This window comes from Festucalex cinctus, chromosome 13, assembly GCF_051991245.1.
Source record: "Festucalex cinctus isolate MCC-2025b chromosome 13, RoL_Fcin_1.0, whole genome shotgun sequence".
NCBI lineage: Eukaryota > Metazoa > Chordata > Actinopteri > Syngnathiformes > Syngnathidae > Festucalex > Festucalex cinctus.
In genome coordinates, this window is record NC_135423.1 from 24,910,982 (window position 1) to 24,928,969 (window position 17,988).

Genomic DNA, 17,988 nt, shown 5'->3' on the forward strand with positions numbered 1-17,988 from the left:
TTTACTTAGGTTAATTTGACTCAACTTTCTGGATTGTATTGCACACACACACAAAAAAAAGATCATTTGGTATAAAACAACACAGAAAGCTAGGTTAGGTCCTCTACTTGGGTTACTTTGACCCAACTGGGTTAAAAAAATAAAAAATAAAAAAAATAAAATAAAAAGAAAAAGTCATTTTGTATATACTGATCCATAAAGTTGGGTCAGATCCTCTATTTGGGTTAATTTGACCCAACTTTTGTCATGTTTTGGTTCTGTTTGGGGTGGGTTTTGCTTTGTTTTTGTTGGGGTTTTGAGTTTGTCATGTTTATGTTGCCCTGTGATTGGCTGGCAAGCAGTCCAGGGTGTCCCCTGCCTACTGCCCAGAGCCAGCTGAGATAGGCGCCAGCAACCCCCGCGACCCTTGTGAGGAATAAGCGGTCAAGAAAATGGATGGATGTTTATGTTCTGCTTTCCTTGTCTTCCCTAGTCTTGTTAAGCCTTGTTATGTCCACCTGTGTTTGCCTGCCCTTCCTCATGCGTCAACCGATCAGCACCCCCTACCACTTGTGTCTTGCCCAGCTGTGTCTAATTATTCTCAATTAGTGTGTGTACTTAGTTGTCGGTTTTCGCTTCAGTTCTTGTCGGTTCATTGTTCTTGTTTCCACACGTCCATGCTGCCATTGTTAAGTCTTGTCTTGTACCGTTTTCCCCTTCTGTATTTTGTTATTCTTAGTTACCAAACCCTGTTTGCCACTTTTGTTTTGTTTGATTAAATTTACTCCTTTTTGAGCACCTCTGCCTCCCTGACTCGTTCGCCTCCTGCACTTGGGTTCTCCACCACACTTCATAGCCGTGACAACTTTGGGTTAAAAAAAAGTCAAACAACCCAGAAAGTTGTCAAATTGAACCGTAAAGTGGATCGGTCCATTTTAGGTCCACAATTGGGTTACTTTTGACCCAACTATTAGAGTGGTATCAGTACTTGGTATATGTGACTTTTCAAGAGTTGAGTACTTGTACTGATATTGGTCTGGGCGGAAAAAAAAGTGGTATCAAACATCTGTAGTTATGACTCTGTTGCACTCATTTTCTCTACATTTGAAGCAAACTTGCAGGAAAGTTTTTAACTGCATTTCTACTCTTCTAATAGCTTCTAATGAAGAACTAACAAGAGCACAGTTGATTTTGATATGTTTATTTAAATACAGTATTTAGAGTAAATTTACCTGGATTTTGACCTGCATGCACCAACATGACAATGAACATTGAAATTGCATTTTTTTTTCCTCAAGAAAAACATTAATTTTCCAAGGTTGTTGGCAGTTAAATCAAAGTAATGTGAAGCAATTCTAATGTTGAAGTTGTTGTAATTAGCGAACACTTAGCAAGAAATATGTCGACAGTATTTCCCGAGGAACCCAGTGCAACCTTGGCCCTGTCAGCATTCATTAGCGCCCACTCAACTGCACAAAAGTGAGCGTAATGAAGGCCGAGAGGAGAACTGTGACACGAGAGCTGGCCTCAGATCTGACCGCCGCGTGCTAACTGACCTTGCAGTTGTGGCAGTAGTTTTCCCCATTTTTCCCAGGAGCGAGAATGATCTCCCCCGTCGGGATGAGCTGGATCCTGAGTTCCATCATTGCGCCTCGTCGTCGTTGCTTCTGCGTCGCCGACGTGTCCTTGACAAGGAAAATTATAACTCCCACGACTCGAGTCTCCAAATCTTCAACTCAAGCAGAGATGCTATCAGATGACCATCGTGAGGAGATGGCTGAAAAACAACAGTGGAAGACGTGTCAACCTGCCTTATACAAGAATGAAAACATTTGATTCAAAATCTTAAATGAGTGTCTGCAAAGAGTGCGTACAAAAGCAGAGATTTGGCGCTGGCGCCTGTTACCTTCCGCAGAGTGGAGAGCCGCACTGAGGCCAGCTTCCCTTCACCAGCAGACGGAGGATGTGAGCGCTCGGGCTGAGGGAGCATAAGGGAGGATGTGGAGCTCGGCCTGGCTCAAGATGAACGTCACATGCAGAGGATGTGACTCTCACTGTGATTTGGGTGTGTATGGGAAGATAAGTTCACATGTTGAAGAAATACGTTTGAGACGCTGCAGGAATCGAGCATTAAAAGGTGGCCGGAAAAAATAACAGGCAAGTGAATTCATCCTATTTCCTCTTGGCTCCTTTCGGATAATTAATAGCACTGCTCTCACACACAAACGCGCACACGTCAAGGAACACTAAGTCGTCTACTGGGCGGGTATCGGGACTGTCTAGGGCAGGATGCTAGTTCAAGAGGAAACCCTGTCCTAATCCCAGTTTGTAACGGACGCGTGCTCTCATAGCAGTTTGCTTCCTGAGCCTGACAATAAGGCTTACAAGGGCCTTGACGCGAAAACACACGTTGATCAATGATATGAGGAGGGTCGCTGCGGGGGTCGCGGGCAGTGGGTCACTACCGCCATACGTCTACAGAGATTATAAACAGATTCACGCTTTGAAATAAAGGTCAGCAAAGATGAACTTCCTGAGCCGTCTGCTTTCCAGTCATTTCACCACACAGTTTGTACACTTTTCTCATCGAGGCATTTACTTTTTCTCACATTTCTCTCTTGTTTAAACATTCTCAATGTCCAAACCTTCATAAATTGTATATGTTTTAGATTCATGGAGATGTGTTGTATATGAACACTTCAGCTCAGTGTCTGAGTAAGATTGACTCTGTATATCATGCTGCTTTGAGGTTTGTTACAAATTGTAGAGCCTTGACCCATCACTGTGAACTGTATTCTCGAGTGGGATGGTCTTCTTTGCCCACCAGGAGGTTGACTCACTGGTATGCCTTTATTTATAAGGCCATGCTTGGATTGCTGCCCTCTTATATTTGTAATCTAGTCACATTGAAAAGTGTTGATTCTTATGGTCTGCGTTCCAATGATCTTTTGTTGCTCTCTCTTCCATTAGCCCGCACTGAGCTGGGGAAAAAGGCTTTTGTTTTCTCAGCCCCTTCTGCAGGGAACATGTTGCAAAAGGACTGGAAACTAACGGAACTTGTTTCATTGAACGATTTTAGATCCAGATTAAGAGCACTTGACACCTCATTGATTTATAACTGTTTTACATCATTTGTATGTGATTGTAAGTGAAACTTTTATTTGTAACTGTAATGTAAACTGTTTTGCTGCCTCTTGGCCAGGACTCCCTTGAAAAAGGGGTTTTTAATCTCAACGGGACTATCCTGGTTAAATAAAGGTTAAATAAAAAAAAATATATATAATAGGTACATTACTGTAAAAAAAACAAAAAAACATACAGAATTGCATTAAAAAAAATCTGCAGTAGAGCAGAGACCACGAAAAGTGTACCACATTATAACGAGGGAACACTGTCCTCAAATTTTCTTCCCTATAAATGTTCTACATTACTTATTTCTTCTTTCCCACAGTGCTTGTGACCTGTCTGTCTAGCTACATTTAAAAAAAAAAAAGTACTACAGTAAAAATAAGCAAACATTTCATAAAATATAGACAAATGTTCCTATTTAAAGCAAACAAAAAACAAAAAAACAATGGGGTTAGCAAAATGTATTTTTTATAAGCAATACATTTATGTAAGAAAAGTTAACTTAGAATAAGTGATATCTTTTCATGAGTAAAGCTTTTTTTTCTTGTTGATAATTGACTACTTATTTGGGAATTTTACGTACCAAATACGTACCGTGGGACATATTTTATTGTGCAGAGCATTTTTTTCCCAAAATTAATGCTGAGTGTCAAGCAGTGAGGCCAATATTTATCATGATGGTATGAACCAGGCAGGAATTGAACCCACAACCTTCTAGTCACAAGGTAGACACTCAACAACTCGTGCACTGAGCAGTTGGTGGGTTTTAATTAAATTTATTTAGTAATGCAGTTCTGATTCAGCAGGCATTTAAAATGTGCTTGAAAACAATAACAGCTGTGTTCATTCCCCTTTTTTTTTTTAAATTGAGAAGTTGTGTAATTGATTTTCTTTTTAAAATAATAAGAAAAAAACGCCTTGCTCTTCTGCTGGATTAAGTATTTTTCCTTCATTTTACATCAATTTTCTAATGCAAAAATTATTTGTCCATCCATCAATTTCCTTAAACTACTTGCTCCTCACAAGGATCGCGGGGGCGCTGGAGCCTATCCCAGCTGGTAGGCGGGGTACACCCAGAACTGGTTGCCAACCAATTCCAGCAAAAAAATAAATATTTGTCAAGATTATTTTTCTTGTAGTTCCCCTTTCTGCCACAACCCTGCCCAGCAGCACCGCTCCATCCATACCATACGTGCATCTCTCTCTCTCTCTCTCTCTCTCTCTCTCTCTCTCTCTCTCTCTCTCTCTCTCTCTCTCTCTCTCTCTCTCTCTCTCTCGATTCTTGAAGTGCTACTGGCAAACTGTTGGAAAGATGAAACGTACAAATTACTATCTGTGAAAGTGGGAAAAAATAGGTAAAGTGCACCACCATCAAAATCTCATCCCGACTGAAATATTGTTTAGCATCATTGTTTGGGACTGCTTTGCTATATCATGGCATGGATTGCTGTCCTCGCCAGAAAGATTAATTCCCAAATTTAGTAAACAGCGCCCCATCTGCCTCCCAAAATAAACTTGCCTGAGGACAGAACTAATTTTGATATGCTCCCTCTATTCTTATTTGTATATTATTGAGATGGCTATAGAGTGTGGTTGCAGTTAGACAGAACAAAGTTAGACAGGGGACAGACAGAGAGATGACAGTGACTCAGCATAAAAACTGTGTACTGTATATAATAAAAATAAAATTTCTTACGAGTTGGACTATCTACAAGTTTCTAATAGGACAGTATGGGACAGGACAGAACAGGACAGGGGGGTTGAGTCTTCAGTGTTGTGGGAGTGGCTACGTACGCCAAACAAACAACCCTGATAAGAGTGCAAATGAGACTGACAACAGGCAAACAACGCGTGTGTCTACACAGACAGCTATAGTGATCAACACTGCTACACACGCACATTTATCACAAGTGTCCGGCATGTAATCAGTGTGTCTGACAGCAGAAGAGGGATGTAGTCTCTTTTGTGGCAGTTTGTACGGACTCTCGAGAATGTGAAAGTCACTCTTTTCCATCCCTGGTTTGCTCATCAAGACTGATACAAAGTAGTCCAACGTATCTGCTCTTTTCAAATGAAACTTTGTGAAGTTCCCAGCGCAAAACTTCTATTTCGGGATGTAGAAATGTGTTATGCAACTGCAAATTGCACTACGCTGCATGCTGCTGCTGGTGAGGGGAAATAACACTTACACACATCCTTCGACCTCTGACCCTGACTGGAGGCATTCCTGACAGCTTGACATCAACAGGAAACCTGTGGCCTTCGCAACGCACACATGGTGCGCTGCCTTAAAGCAGACATGTCTCCAGGTCTATTTTTAAATAGAACAACTGGTCTGAGGTGATTGACTTCCAAGAAAAATCACTCGTTGCTAAAGAGAGCTTGAGAGTAAATTCAAGTGAATTTCCACAAAAGTCAACTAAAAGTATGTGTTTCATACGTGTCTATTGTCACCTGTAAAAAACGTCAATGGACAGCTAAATCAAAATCATGTTAGATAGTCTAAAATAGACCATGTTACTGGCAGGGTTTTGTTATTGTTGCTATTTTTAAGTTGTAGGTAGGAACTCTATCGATCCAGTGGCAAATTATATTAGGAGCAGCGTGGTGCCCGATGTGATCCAGCAGGAGGTGCTGTTCCACCCAATATGTGTATATATATATATATATATATATATATATATATATATATATATATATATATATATATATATATATATATATATATATATATATATATACATTCTATCTATCTATCTATCAACACTTTTTCATTGATCTTTGGGATGGTTGTTAGCTGAGTTGTGTTTTGGTTACCCCCCCGCCCCAAGAAACAAACAAACAAACAAACAAATAAATAAATAAATGCTTAGGAGTGGCATATAGTCCATGTCTGGACTTGAATCTGATTGAAATACTGTAGCATGACCTTAAAAAGGCCGTTCAGGCTGGAACATCCTGAGTTTCTTGAGTGTGGTCCAACAAGTTATTACGTTTAGGGAGCAATTACTTTTTCACACAGAGCCACGTAGGGACCAAGAAACCACACCCACCCTAAAGTGCATTTTAAAAACTGTATTTTATGATTTTATGTTCACTTGGTTTATCCTCACATTTCCATTTATTTGATGGTTCTAAATATTAAAGAAGTAAAATTATGAAAAAAAAAAAAAAAAAAAAAAAAGGATGGAGAAGAGATACTTTCTCTCAGCACTGTATTATTATTTGACAGAGCTTTGTTACAATGGCCTGATGGAATGATGATCTGGAAAGCAGGAAAGGTTGGTGTTGATCCAGTGCATTCTGTTCTGTACGTTTGCAGTCGAGTCCTTGTAATCAGATGCCACATGCACACTCAGCTCTCCGGCAAGAGATGGGCGGAGAAAATCTGACAAATGTCACCTGAAAATAACCTTGTCTATTTATACTGACTGTATCTGCAGCAGAGGAAGTTCATAATATTTCATTGACGTTTTGTTTCTTCAGTCAAGACACTTGACAGCATTTGTGAAGCATGCTGCAAGAATATCCACAGGAAGTCGATGGAGGCCCAAGGACGCCGATTAGATCACTAAAAGCAACAATACACCCTCTGGAAGGAAATGAATGTAAAGTTGTCGTGCTTATGTTTTGACCTCATAAATTACACTCAACCCCAGCTACTGTATGTAGCATTATAGTATAAAGGACACTGTCCAGTCGTGGTGGATGGTTTGTGAGTTAACAACCTGTCATGATTTGGTGAACCTTGCTGCCCTCTTCAGGTTTCACTACATGCAGTAGACAAAAAGACGAAAAGGAAAAGAAAACGGTTGGGTAGCATACGTTACCATGGTAACCTGACTATCAACACATCTCCCGCAGGCCTTAGTAAACAAGTTCAGATGATGCTCACAATATATTATTAGGACAACATGCATAATCTAATTGTATCTGAGCCAAAAACAAAGTGTCCACTCACATTCAACTATCTAGCTGTTGGTCAACCAACTGGCCTACTTATTGAGTGATCTTCTAGCTACTTGCCAACGGTACCTATTTGGCCAGCAATTGATCACTCTATCGACCATCATGGCTCAGCTGCCGAAAACAGATGAGCTGTGATTGGTCACTGAGCAACTGTGATTTCATCTTCAGTCGACACAATATTAATCAAAATACCGAGTTTAGGCTAGTGGGTCTGCATAGAACAGAGTAAAGATCATTTTGGGGGCTGACGTCCCCTTTAACATAAAAAAAACAAAAAAAAAACAGGCTCATCCAAAACACAGCCGACCCTGGTTCATATTCCCGTTCTGCATGAAGAAAAACATTTTTAAAAAGTCATTCCAACAAGAACAAAACAGTATGCCCTCTTTAATTTAGATTGTTTAATGTTAATTCCATGCTGTGTTTCAGTAAGAACAATACAGATTCCCTGTCTGTGGCTCCAGTCAGATATCCAGTAGTACAAATCAGCTCAAAGTTACACATGATGCAGCAAAAAAGAAGAGAAGCAAAACAACTTGCATTGAAATACACTCTCAACCAAAGGGAGCTTTAGTACAAAGTTGGGGAAAGCTGCAGAAAAGAATACTAGCTAGCAAAAACAACCATCTTTTTGGGGGGTTCCCTATTAATGAGCGGGGCCAAACTAATACTCGTCCATAAGTCAAACAGCAAGTGATAATGCAACCTTCAGGTGTATGTGCATTGTTACAGTATTGAGCACAAAATACAGTCCAACATAAAAGAGAAGGGGGGTTAATACTACGGTGTAAAAAGCACTTCTTTGCCCCACATGGATATCGCAAATGTTGCCAATGTCCTCTGAAATACTAACATAAAAAAAAAAAAAAAAAAAAAAGACACTTGCAGCTCTCCAAAGTGCCCATTAAAAAGTTAACATTGATTCACTAAAAACAAAGATAAAATAGCTCCCATTAACTAAGTCAACATTTTCAGTAATAAAAGTTAATTTCTGTAATTACATTAAGAACGATTCTCAATACATCCAGCAACTGATAAAAATATAGAGGAAAAGCAAAAAGAAAACAATGACAACATTTCAAAACCGCTTGTACCAGGAACAAAATAACAAAACAAACAGCCAAAACCCAGGGGCTTCTCTTTGTCTCTCTAACATTGTATTTCCTGACTGAATGAAGTGGTAGTGGTGTAACTGTAAGGACTAATAATAATAATAAAAAAATAAAAAAATAAAAAAAAGAAAATTGGAAAAAAGAAAAAAGAAAAGAAAAACAAAATGATCAACTTCAGGCCCTGTTGGGTCCTGGAGTAGCAGAGGATGGAAAGAAGAGTGGGAAGGAAAAGGAGGAAGAGGGAGGACAAACAAGGAAGTCAAGGAGTGTGATGAGTTGGTTGAGTTTTGGGGGTCACAAGTTGTTGGCTGATAGTGGCAAAGCCTTCTCTAAGTCTGCGCTTCGTCCTCCACATCCTGCAGTGCTTCTGTGGTCTGTTCTTCTCCTGCAACAGCAGACACCAAAGTACTGTCAGTGAAAAACTTCACAAACTATGTTGCATTGACTTTTACATCCAAGTGGACCCGCCAAAGTCAAGTGCTTCAACGCTTAAATGTTTCCACCAAGATTTCCAGGAAAAATACACAAAGTCTTAGAGAAAACCCTGCAGGTGGATGTCCGACTTATTACTTTGAGCCCTCAAGCCCAAGTGCTCTTGGGTAAAGCAGCAGGACAACGACCCAAAACAGCAAATCCACATCTGAATAGGCCCAACAACCCCACCGTGCAATCCAAACGAGATGTTGTGGTATGACTGTAAACTGGCTGTTGGCTGGCACAAACAGGAAATATGTTAAGGGGACAGATAGGTTTGGATATTTTTTTTTCTCTTAATGAGGAAAATGACCATTTAGAAGGACATTTCATATTTGCTTTGGTTGTCTGTCCTTGTGAGATTCAAACTGTTTTGATTAACTGAAACATTTGCATGCTAAATAATACATAAGTTAAAAGAAAAACAAAATCAAGAAGGTAGAAAAATACTTTTTCACGGCTCTCTATGTGCCCTGTGAGTGACTGGCAATAAGTTGAGGATGTAGTCAGCCTTTGCAGTATGGAAAATGGATGGTTGGAAACGTGAGATCACAGAATGGATTGTGTGCGACTATATTAAATACTTTTTTTCCTCCTGAAAATATCTACAAAAGGTGAAATGTGGTATGTTTCACGCACAAGTGACCGAGTGTGCCAAAAATAAAGACATACATGATGCAGTGCACCAAGTGAGTGTTCAGAAAATCCAGTGAGTAACATGCAGGTATGACTACTATATGTGCGAGTGGTGAGCATTACTAAGGTGGGCAACACTTACAAAGAGAGTTAACATGGCAAACAGACACTTAAGGTTCTCCTTTAGGACTCTACAGGAAGAGGAAGAGGAGGATGGAGAAAGACAAGATGGTGAGTCACTGTCAAGTCATAAATAGAGGAAAGAAAGAATACAAGGAGGAAAGTTATTTTATTTTTTTAAGAAAAATATTACATCGCTATTACAAGTTGACTTACTATTGAGTATCTGATCATAGGAGGTCCTCAGTGAAATGAACTCGTTTATGCAGCGATGTAAAGCTTATGCTGTCATGTGGCACAAGATGGCATGCTCAGTTACTGCCGTACTTGATGCTTTCCATTGGTCAATATTTTTTCATGGCCTAAATGTTTTGTTTTTTTTCTTTTCCCCCAAACAAAAATTGACTGCACTCATAACTATTACATTAGCGCTATTATGTTAGATAGAACATACAAATCATCTGCAGAAACAGAAAGGAACTCCTCCATAAATGGAGGATACCCTGCACATTGACGCAAACAGCTATCAAAACAACCCGCCATTTTGGCTGCTGGTCAGCGCATTACTCCATCCGACCAACAACAAACACTGAAACAGTTGCACGTGTTCACCATTTCAGTGTAGCCAGGAAAACTATTTCATTCTTTGTGTTCACAAACGACTGCCATTGATCAGTCAATGAGCGCCATATAGCCATATGGTAGTTGGTGTTCATTTACTTAAATGCTAATCGCTAGTGCGCTAAAGCTAATTGCCACCGCTAATGTTTAGCATTGGCGAATTTTGTTGGTGTTCAATAATGCTTTTGTTAAGAAAATAAATCAATAGTTGTATCCACTCAATTTAACTCATGCACATATGATGTAGGTAGGTAGAGTAGCCAGAAATTGTACTCAAGAGTAGCATTACTTCAAAAATATTACTCAAGTAAAAAGTACAAAAACAAAACAAAACAAAACAAAAACATTTTGTGCTCGAACAACAGTGCAAGCAGACACATCAGACCAAATTTTGGCGCAACTCACTCAGCGCTGCCTCCCAGTCTAATGACCATAGGATTCTTACAGCAAAAGCACCAAGACGTCATCTTTCAGTTGACTCTTTCGGGTTCTCATTATGCCTGCCAGTCTTCAAACAGGGCCGCATTTCCTGCCTATGATCAATGTGGCCGCGGAAATGCTCCCACACAGTCAGTCAAGCGGAGCGCTTATGTGAAAACATGGTAAATCTAATGATATGGGGTAGTGGGTAATGAGTCCAATGACTCGAGTGTAGGCCAATATAGTGGAGAAAGAGTAGCATTTCTTCTTCACACATGTACTCCAGTAAACTTGTTACTATTCAATGTATGTGTGAAGTAGGGGTGTGAATTGCCTAGTACCTGACGATTCGATTCGTATCACGATTCACAGGTCACGATTCGATTCGACACCGATTAATCCCGATACGAATGGTCACGATTCGATACCGATTAATCCCGATACGAATTTATAAGTCGATTGTTGCGATTTTTTTTCATTCATATTTAGAAAATACTAATCAGTAAGCTTGTAGAGTGTAAGATTTATATGAAAATTTATTAATTTATCTGAAATTTCAGTCTTATAGAGGTTGTAATCTGTTTCATGTTTGAATAGCATTAAAATAAAATATTAAGGCTTAATGTTCCGTTCATATAACATTCTTCCATGCTCAAGGTGTGAATCCTAAAAAAAAAAAAAAAAAAAAAAAAAAAAACGATTCTGCCAATTATTGAATCGATTCGAGAATCGCGCGATGTAGTATCGCGATATATCGCCGAATCGATTTTTTTTAACACCCCTAGTGTGAAGTAAATGGTGGTTAGTGTTTGTTTACTTCAAATGTTAATTGTTACTGCCCTAATGCTAATTGCAATTGCCAACCATTTAGCATAGCCTAATTTTGTTGGTGTTCAATAATAAACACACACATGGATGTGGAAAGAATGATTAGGCCCTTAGTATACTGTTGGTTGACCTGGATAAAAATCTAAATTTTATGAAAGCTCATTTCACTCAGTACTGTAAAACATAAATTCATTAGACTAACTGTAGCAACACCGCCATTAAAGTTGCTCAAGTTGTGAAACAGACATGGTACGTGAACCCTCTTTCAGTGAATTCGACTTGCCAAAAAAGAAATATTTTAGCAGCATAAACATTCTATTTATGCATCATAGTATCACTATATAGAAGAACATCCATAGTCTAGCACAATCCATTCTGTTATGCTAAGTGACTTTTTCCATAAATGGATCAATAACGTGGCCTAGTCTGAACAGGGCCAGACCGGATTTGGACACTTGCTAAAAACAGTGTGGAGAGTCAGCTCTAAAATCGTATTTGAGGAATAATCTGATTGCAATCAGATATGCCTGCTGTCTGAACACAGCCTGATAGATTGTAATTGTAATTAGTGGTGCTCTGATCAATCAGCCACCAATCGTGCTTGGCCAATTTCCGTGGAAAAGTACATGACCAGCATATCACAAAAAAGTCACTGAATCATAATGTTTTTGTATTTTCTGTATTATCAATTTGACATGTTATGTTTTGTATAATAAAGCGATGTAAATTTGGATAAATTGTCTTTTTTAATCAAATTCATCATCCATTCATTTTCTTGACCGCTTATTACTCAGAAGGGTCGCGGGGGTGCTGGAGCCTATCTCAGCTGGCTTTGGGCAGTAGGCGGGGGACACCCTGGACTGGTTGCCAGCCAATCGCAGGGCACACAGAGAGGAACAGCCATCCAATTGTAAAAATAATTGACAGAATGATCATTAAAAAAAATAATCAGTGATTAGCTCTACAATTAAAAAATACGCAGCTAATCCATGTGACTGGGTATTGGAATTGGCCAATCTCACTCATGGATGATCAGTATTGGAATCGGTAGACCCCTATTTGTAAGATCTTCTTTCCATGATTAAATTTACATTATCTTTTATTCAAGAAAAATAGAATACATTATTAAATTAGAATGTAATGTGCAACTGTGATGTTTTAATTAAGTGTATTTAAGCTATTGACAAAAACTGCAGAAATTTGACTTGGGGCTCAGAGGATATTCCAAGTTGCTCCCATTTTTGGCGCAAAAACCTTTGCGCTCCATGTAGGAACGTTTTACCAGAGCATTTTAGTTGAACATCAGTGCTTTAACGTGAGCTCTTTTCATCAGTCTATCATCACCAATTTGTGGATTTGTCAATTATAGCGACACCATGCATCTCACCTTCTCCCTGCATATCTGAAGTCCATAATGTCAGGTTGTCACGTAACAACTGCATGATCAGTGTGGAGTCTTTGTAGCTATCTTCACTCAGCGTGTCCAGTTCCGCAATTGCGTCATCAAACGCAGCCTTTGCCAACCTGAGCAGAAATGCTCAAATTATGATCTTTGCCCACAAATACCAAACTATTTCAGTCCAGTTGAATTGATTTCATGTCAATTAATCAGCTAGCAAGGCAATATTAAAACATTGGACAGCCTCAAGAGAAACCTGCAAGCCCGATCCGGTGAGTTGAGGATCTCGTAGTAGAAGACGGAGAAGTTGAGCGCGAGACCAAGGCGAATGGGGTGTGTGGGTGGCAGCTCTTGCGTGGCGAGATCAGTTGCGGTTTTGTAGGCCACCAAGCTCTGCTCTGCTGCTTCCTTTCTGCCGTTGCCTGTAGCAAACTCTGCCAGGTACCTGTGGTAGTCACCCTTCCTGAAATTGGACATCAACAAATGTGGCCGTCATGCGTGGAGTCACCCCGGGTTTTCACCGGATGCGGTTGCGGTGCGGTTGCGGTGCGGTCCGGCGACGCAAGCAATTAGATTCCATTCATTCGAATGGTGCAGTTTACACCGCTTGCGGGTGCGTTGCGTGTCGACTGCGTCTCAGCTGCGGCGTGCCGCAGGCCTTCCGCAAGGATAGACCTATTTTCTATTTTTGCCGGACGGCGCAGCGGTAGGCCTCCGGCAAATGGCAAGGTAGCACAAAACACATCGAGCGGGACAGGAAGACCGACGCAGTTTCAAAATAAATTTCCGGTTACCTTTCAGAATAAAACACTCGCCAGCTCCTATTTCGCAAGCTTTTCAGCAAAACGTGACGTGGGCGTCGCAGGGCCATGTGCTCATTCACGGTTTAGACACCAGCGAACATGGACGAGGAGATGTTTATATTGAAGGTGGAAAACCACAAAATAATATATGACACGGCACATCCTTTTTATAAGGACAACCAAAAAAAGGATGCTGCATGGAATCTCATAGCAGAAGAAGAAGAAATGGTTAAATCAAAAGAAGTCCACCTCTCTTTCTGCTTCTCTGTTGAGCACAGACTTTCTGCATGTTTGTCGTTGTGAAATGCCACATGATCGCGCGCGCGCGGTCCCGCGAGACACGTTGGGAAGTGGGCGGCGACGGAGCTGCCGGACCGCAGCTGTGCGGAGCCGGTGTGGATTGACAAAAAAATTGACCCGTCCGGAGCACGCAGTCAAGACGCACCGCACCGCAACCGCATCCGGTGAAAACCCGGGGTCACACCTGTAAGTGAAACTGGAGACTGTGCTAAATCAAATTTGATTGTGGACAGATAAAACCCCTAAAATGACACTTTTGAACACGCACGCACGCACGCACATCCTTGTACATATATCTTTGTGAGGACATCCATTGACATAATGCATTTCCTAGAGCCTTACCCCAACCATCAAAAATGATTGCGTAAACCTAACCCTTACCCTAACCCCAACCATAACCCAATTCAAACCTAAACTCTAAAACCAAGTCTTGACCTTCAAAAAGAGGTCTTGCAAAGTGAGGACCGGCCAAAATGTCCTCACTTCACAAAAATGTCCTCATTCTGTTGGATAAAGACGTATTTTGGTCCTCACTATGTATTATGTACAAGAACACCCACCCACACACACTTACATTTTGTTGTAGAAGACTTTGGACTCGCCAGCAAGAGCAGAGGGGAGTAGGTGCTTTTCCAATGCCTCCAGAATGTCACCACAGATTGACTTAAGCTCATCTTCAACCTGCCACAAAAAGCACAACCATACAAAAATGTATCATTTGAGAGATAATCCTCAACTTAGTTTAATTAACTATCAGACTGTGTTTGTTTTTTTTCAATTATTATTATTTTTCCCCCATTCTAAAATGTCAATGTCTCACTGGTTAAAGTGGAAATGTTCCAGCAGGATCACCCAGTAAAGTATTGCCTGCAATCCAACAGCCCCTCCCCTCTCTGTGACACACACTGGCCTCTCCCTGAGTAATAGCCAGCTCTTATTTCCTTTCATAAAGGCAAGCGAGTGCACAAGTTGCCAGCTATAACTCAGATGCCGTCTGTTCGGTAGCAGCTCGTAGTGTGTATTATTGATAGGAGCTGGTGATCTCACATCAGTACATAACCAGACACTTTGAATTGTCAAGCACATTTGCAACAACAGGACAAATTAAGTGAGAAGTTTAGGGGCTGTTAATAATGTCTTTTTTTTACCGTTTTCCTGTATTCCCGGACCATCTTCAATTTCTCTTCTTCACCCTTGCTCTCATCTCTCTGTTCAATGCTGCTGATTATCCTCCAGGAAGCTCTCCTAGCGCCAATCACATTCTTGTAAGCCACTGATAGCAGGTTCCTCTCCTCCACTGTGAGCTCCACATCCATGCCCGCCACATTCTTCATAAACACCACCATCTCTGTTGACAAGACACAAGCAACACTCATTTCAACACATTTGATCAGTGGTTGAGAATCCCCCGTGTCTCATGTCCATGTTCTCATGCCCGAGCCACCAGCTGTCTTCCATCTGCTCCGAATACCAAATTTTATATGATCATGTCTGATTACTGGAAACATTCAAACTTGATGTCACCCTAATGCAAAAAAATGTACAATGTGTGCTTCACACACATACAGAAGTTTTATATAAGAGGAGTCAAGAATTCAGCAAAGACATACATTTTGTGTTTTAGTCGACAATATGCTTTTGCTACCACAAAAATGTATATAATTATGTTGCTGCTACGCTAAACTACTAAATGCATAATTTTGTATTATGTGTGGGTGTGGGGAGTTGTCATCCTGGAGGCTTCTTAAGACTGGGGAACTAGTGGGGCTTTAGAACTTGTGTGGAGGCCTACCATGGTCAATCTGGGCCAGGGGACCATGTGGTAGTGAGCTGTCATCCCCCTCCCTAAGTGTGGATGAGCTCCCTTTGGGTGATTTTCCTCACATGGTTTCTCTGTGCCCCACCATGTCTTTTTAGTGATTGTGTGTAAGTGGGGACCATTAGAGCTAAACATCTACATACTATTTCACTACTGGTTGAAAACACGTGATTATCAATCCATCCCAATAAATAATGTGATTTGGGTCCAGCAGTTATATTTGAAGTAAGAAAGGTTTGCACAATCTTATCACAACACCACCACTACATACTGATGGTTTTGATGTGCCAAAACAGAATTACATTTCGTTAACCTGTTCTAAAGTGAAATTTTACACAAGCCACAACAATTTTAATAACTTAGTCTTTCAAGTAAGAGATACAAGTCCAATCTTGTAATATTGCAGCTTCACCATAAAAAAAAAAAAAAAGAGAAATATTACAACTACAAACTTAAATACATAATATTAGCATTTCTTCTAATTTAGGTGCAATAAAAGATTGACTCACTAAACATGTAACTGCATGGGATTACAAAACGGCTCAGTACATCCAATATGCCAAACAGTCAGCTAAAAACCTGCATTACCTGAATGACCACACTAAGCGAAAGTGTGGCAACACCCTCAGTTCAGAATCTGCTACGATACTTCACATCTCGAAACGTGCTTGCAAAAAGAAATTACTTGTATCCTGTTGCAGAACCGCATTAAGTTGACCACATTCCAGCCAGGTTACCATGTAAGTCAGTTGACCATCAATCAATGTCTCCCACAGCTCCCAAATCCCGTGAGTGAGTCACAGCACATTCATTTAACGTTACTAAGAAACCTATAACTGTCGCACAGGCAGGCGTCTAAAAACAGCCCCTATGAAACCACTAATGGCATGACGGTCGAACGGGAGTGAACGAGATCAGAAAGGGAGGAAAAGAGGAGTCATTTTCGTCAATCGAGCTGAACTGCGCGGCCATACGAACAGGAGAGGAACAGCCCATCAAGTCAACAGTTGTCCGCCCACTCCCCATACGTTACACTTCGGGCGGCGGCTAACTTTCTTCGAAACCACAATCTACTTTATGGCAATGATTAATAACACTTCCACAAAGCCATTGTGTGCGTTGAAAAGGAAGCCTGAGGGTAGCTGAGGTACGGTGGTGCAAGGGAGGCAACTCCTGACAGCTCACGCTCTACTGATCCGCCATTTTGTTGTAGCCCTTTCGCTAACGGTAGCCTCTGGGCGGCACTTGTTTAATCCCCTTTCGATTTTGACAGCTGCTGCCAATGCCATTCGTTAGCAGTAAGCGCGCATTCTATTCCAGTCACATCCGCGTGTCACTCGTCATGTAGCCAAGGTACATTTCATGGTAACCAAAACGCTAAGCGAAGCTCCACTCTGTTAACATTGGTTAGCAAGCAGAGGAAGGGGGGGGGGACCCAGCGGTGAGCATGCCCACTCCAAGTGTGCTTACCGTCATATCGCTCGGCCTGCTCTGCGAGTTTTGCCTGGTAAACGCATTCATCTCGCTCTGCCATTGCGAATAGAGCCGCTCGTGGGATCCGTCAAAAGTGACAAATATACTTGTCGGGGGAGGGGGGGGAAACGCGATAATGTGCCTGCCTGGTCTGTCAGCGGTTCCTAGAAACCAACGGGGTCTGCTCGATGGTGTTCCGCCCAACCGGCAGCAGCACAGAGGGGATGGAGTAAAGATGGCGGCCAGTCTCATCCGGGTAGTCGCTCACGCACCCGATTCGTCTGCTCTGTTACGTCATATACGCATTGTTTGACTTTAAACGGAGATAGTGTGTTATTATGTTTGCGTGTGTTCCCCAAAAACGCTGACAATGTCCATGGGGATTACGTGTAACTGTAGATGTCTTCCGATGAATTGAATTATTAAATGACGTTATTTCTCTTGCAGACATCCATTGATCTTTGGCTACGTTTCTGGCGTGACTTCCTTTTCATTTAAAAAAAAGAAAGAAAAAAAAAGCCATTTGATTAGCAAAATATTCATTTTTCAGATTTTTTTGTTTTCTCTTTTTCAATGATTAAAAAAAATTCTGCCATATTGAAATACAGAGACCAACATTAAGGTGTACATTTCCTTAATTAATGTCGGAAGGCTTAGTAATATATTATCTTTATTTCGTCATAAAATAAAACAATGTTTTGGGAGTAATCATTTAAGATACTTCCCAGGGTAAATTGGATGCATCTAATGGTCAACAACAGTAGCTCAAATGTTTCGTCATTGAGGCAGCATTGCTCTGTTCTCGTACTACCAAACATAAACAATTCAAAAGTTTTTACAATTTTAATGATCAATTTTTGTCTGGGTAGGCTAAAAGATTAAATTTACTATAGTAGAATACGAAAA

The 17,988-nt window shown here is 40.7% G+C and overlaps 2 protein-coding genes across 3 annotated transcripts in view; both read right to left on the reverse strand.

The window, feature by feature from the left end:
* LOC144032772 (unconventional myosin-Ic-like) overlaps window positions 1-1,990 on the reverse strand; it is a 121,067-nt gene extending 119,077 nt beyond the window's left edge. For both annotated transcript variants that reach the window (XM_077540185.1, XM_077540182.1), the window contains exons 1-2: window positions 1,886-1,990; window positions 1,536-1,756 (exon numbers count right to left, since the gene is read on the reverse strand). In XM_077540185.1, the coding sequence (XP_077396311.1) occupies window positions 1,536-1,625 (90 nt within the window). In that variant the 5' untranslated portion in view covers window positions 1,626-1,756; window positions 1,886-1,990. The remainder of the gene's footprint in view (window positions 1-1,535; window positions 1,757-1,885) is intronic.
* Window positions 1,991-7,463: 5,473 nt separating this feature from the next.
* On the reverse strand, window positions 7,464-17,333 carry ywhae1 (tyrosine 3-monooxygenase/tryptophan 5-monooxygenase activation protein, epsilon polypeptide 1). Its single transcript, XM_077541014.1, has 6 exons — window positions 17,080-17,333; window positions 14,939-15,138; window positions 14,365-14,471; window positions 12,944-13,150; window positions 12,676-12,812; window positions 7,464-8,574 (listed from the first exon to the last, which is right to left on the reverse strand). The coding sequence occupies exons 1-6, from the start codon at window positions 17,141-17,143 to the stop codon at window positions 8,519-8,521; spliced, it is 771 nt and encodes a 256-aa protein (XP_077397140.1). The 5' UTR covers window positions 17,144-17,333; the 3' UTR covers window positions 7,464-8,518.
* Window positions 17,334-17,988: the final 655 nt, after the last annotated feature.

Excerpts from the sequence above, each read along its gene's own strand:
- ywhae1 (XM_077541014.1), bottom strand. The coding sequence starts at position 17,143 with ATGGCAGAGCGAGATGAATGCGTTTACCAGGCAAAACTCGCAGAGCAG. Across the intron at positions 13,151-14,364 it reads AAAGTCTTCTACAACAAAAT|GAAGGGTGACTACCACAGGT; the intron begins GTAAGTGTGTGT and ends GTCCAATTTCAG. Across the intron at positions 8,575-12,675 it reads TTCAGATATGCAGGGAGAAG|GAGAAGAACAGACCACAGAA; the intron begins GTGAGATGCATG and ends CTGCTGTTGCAG.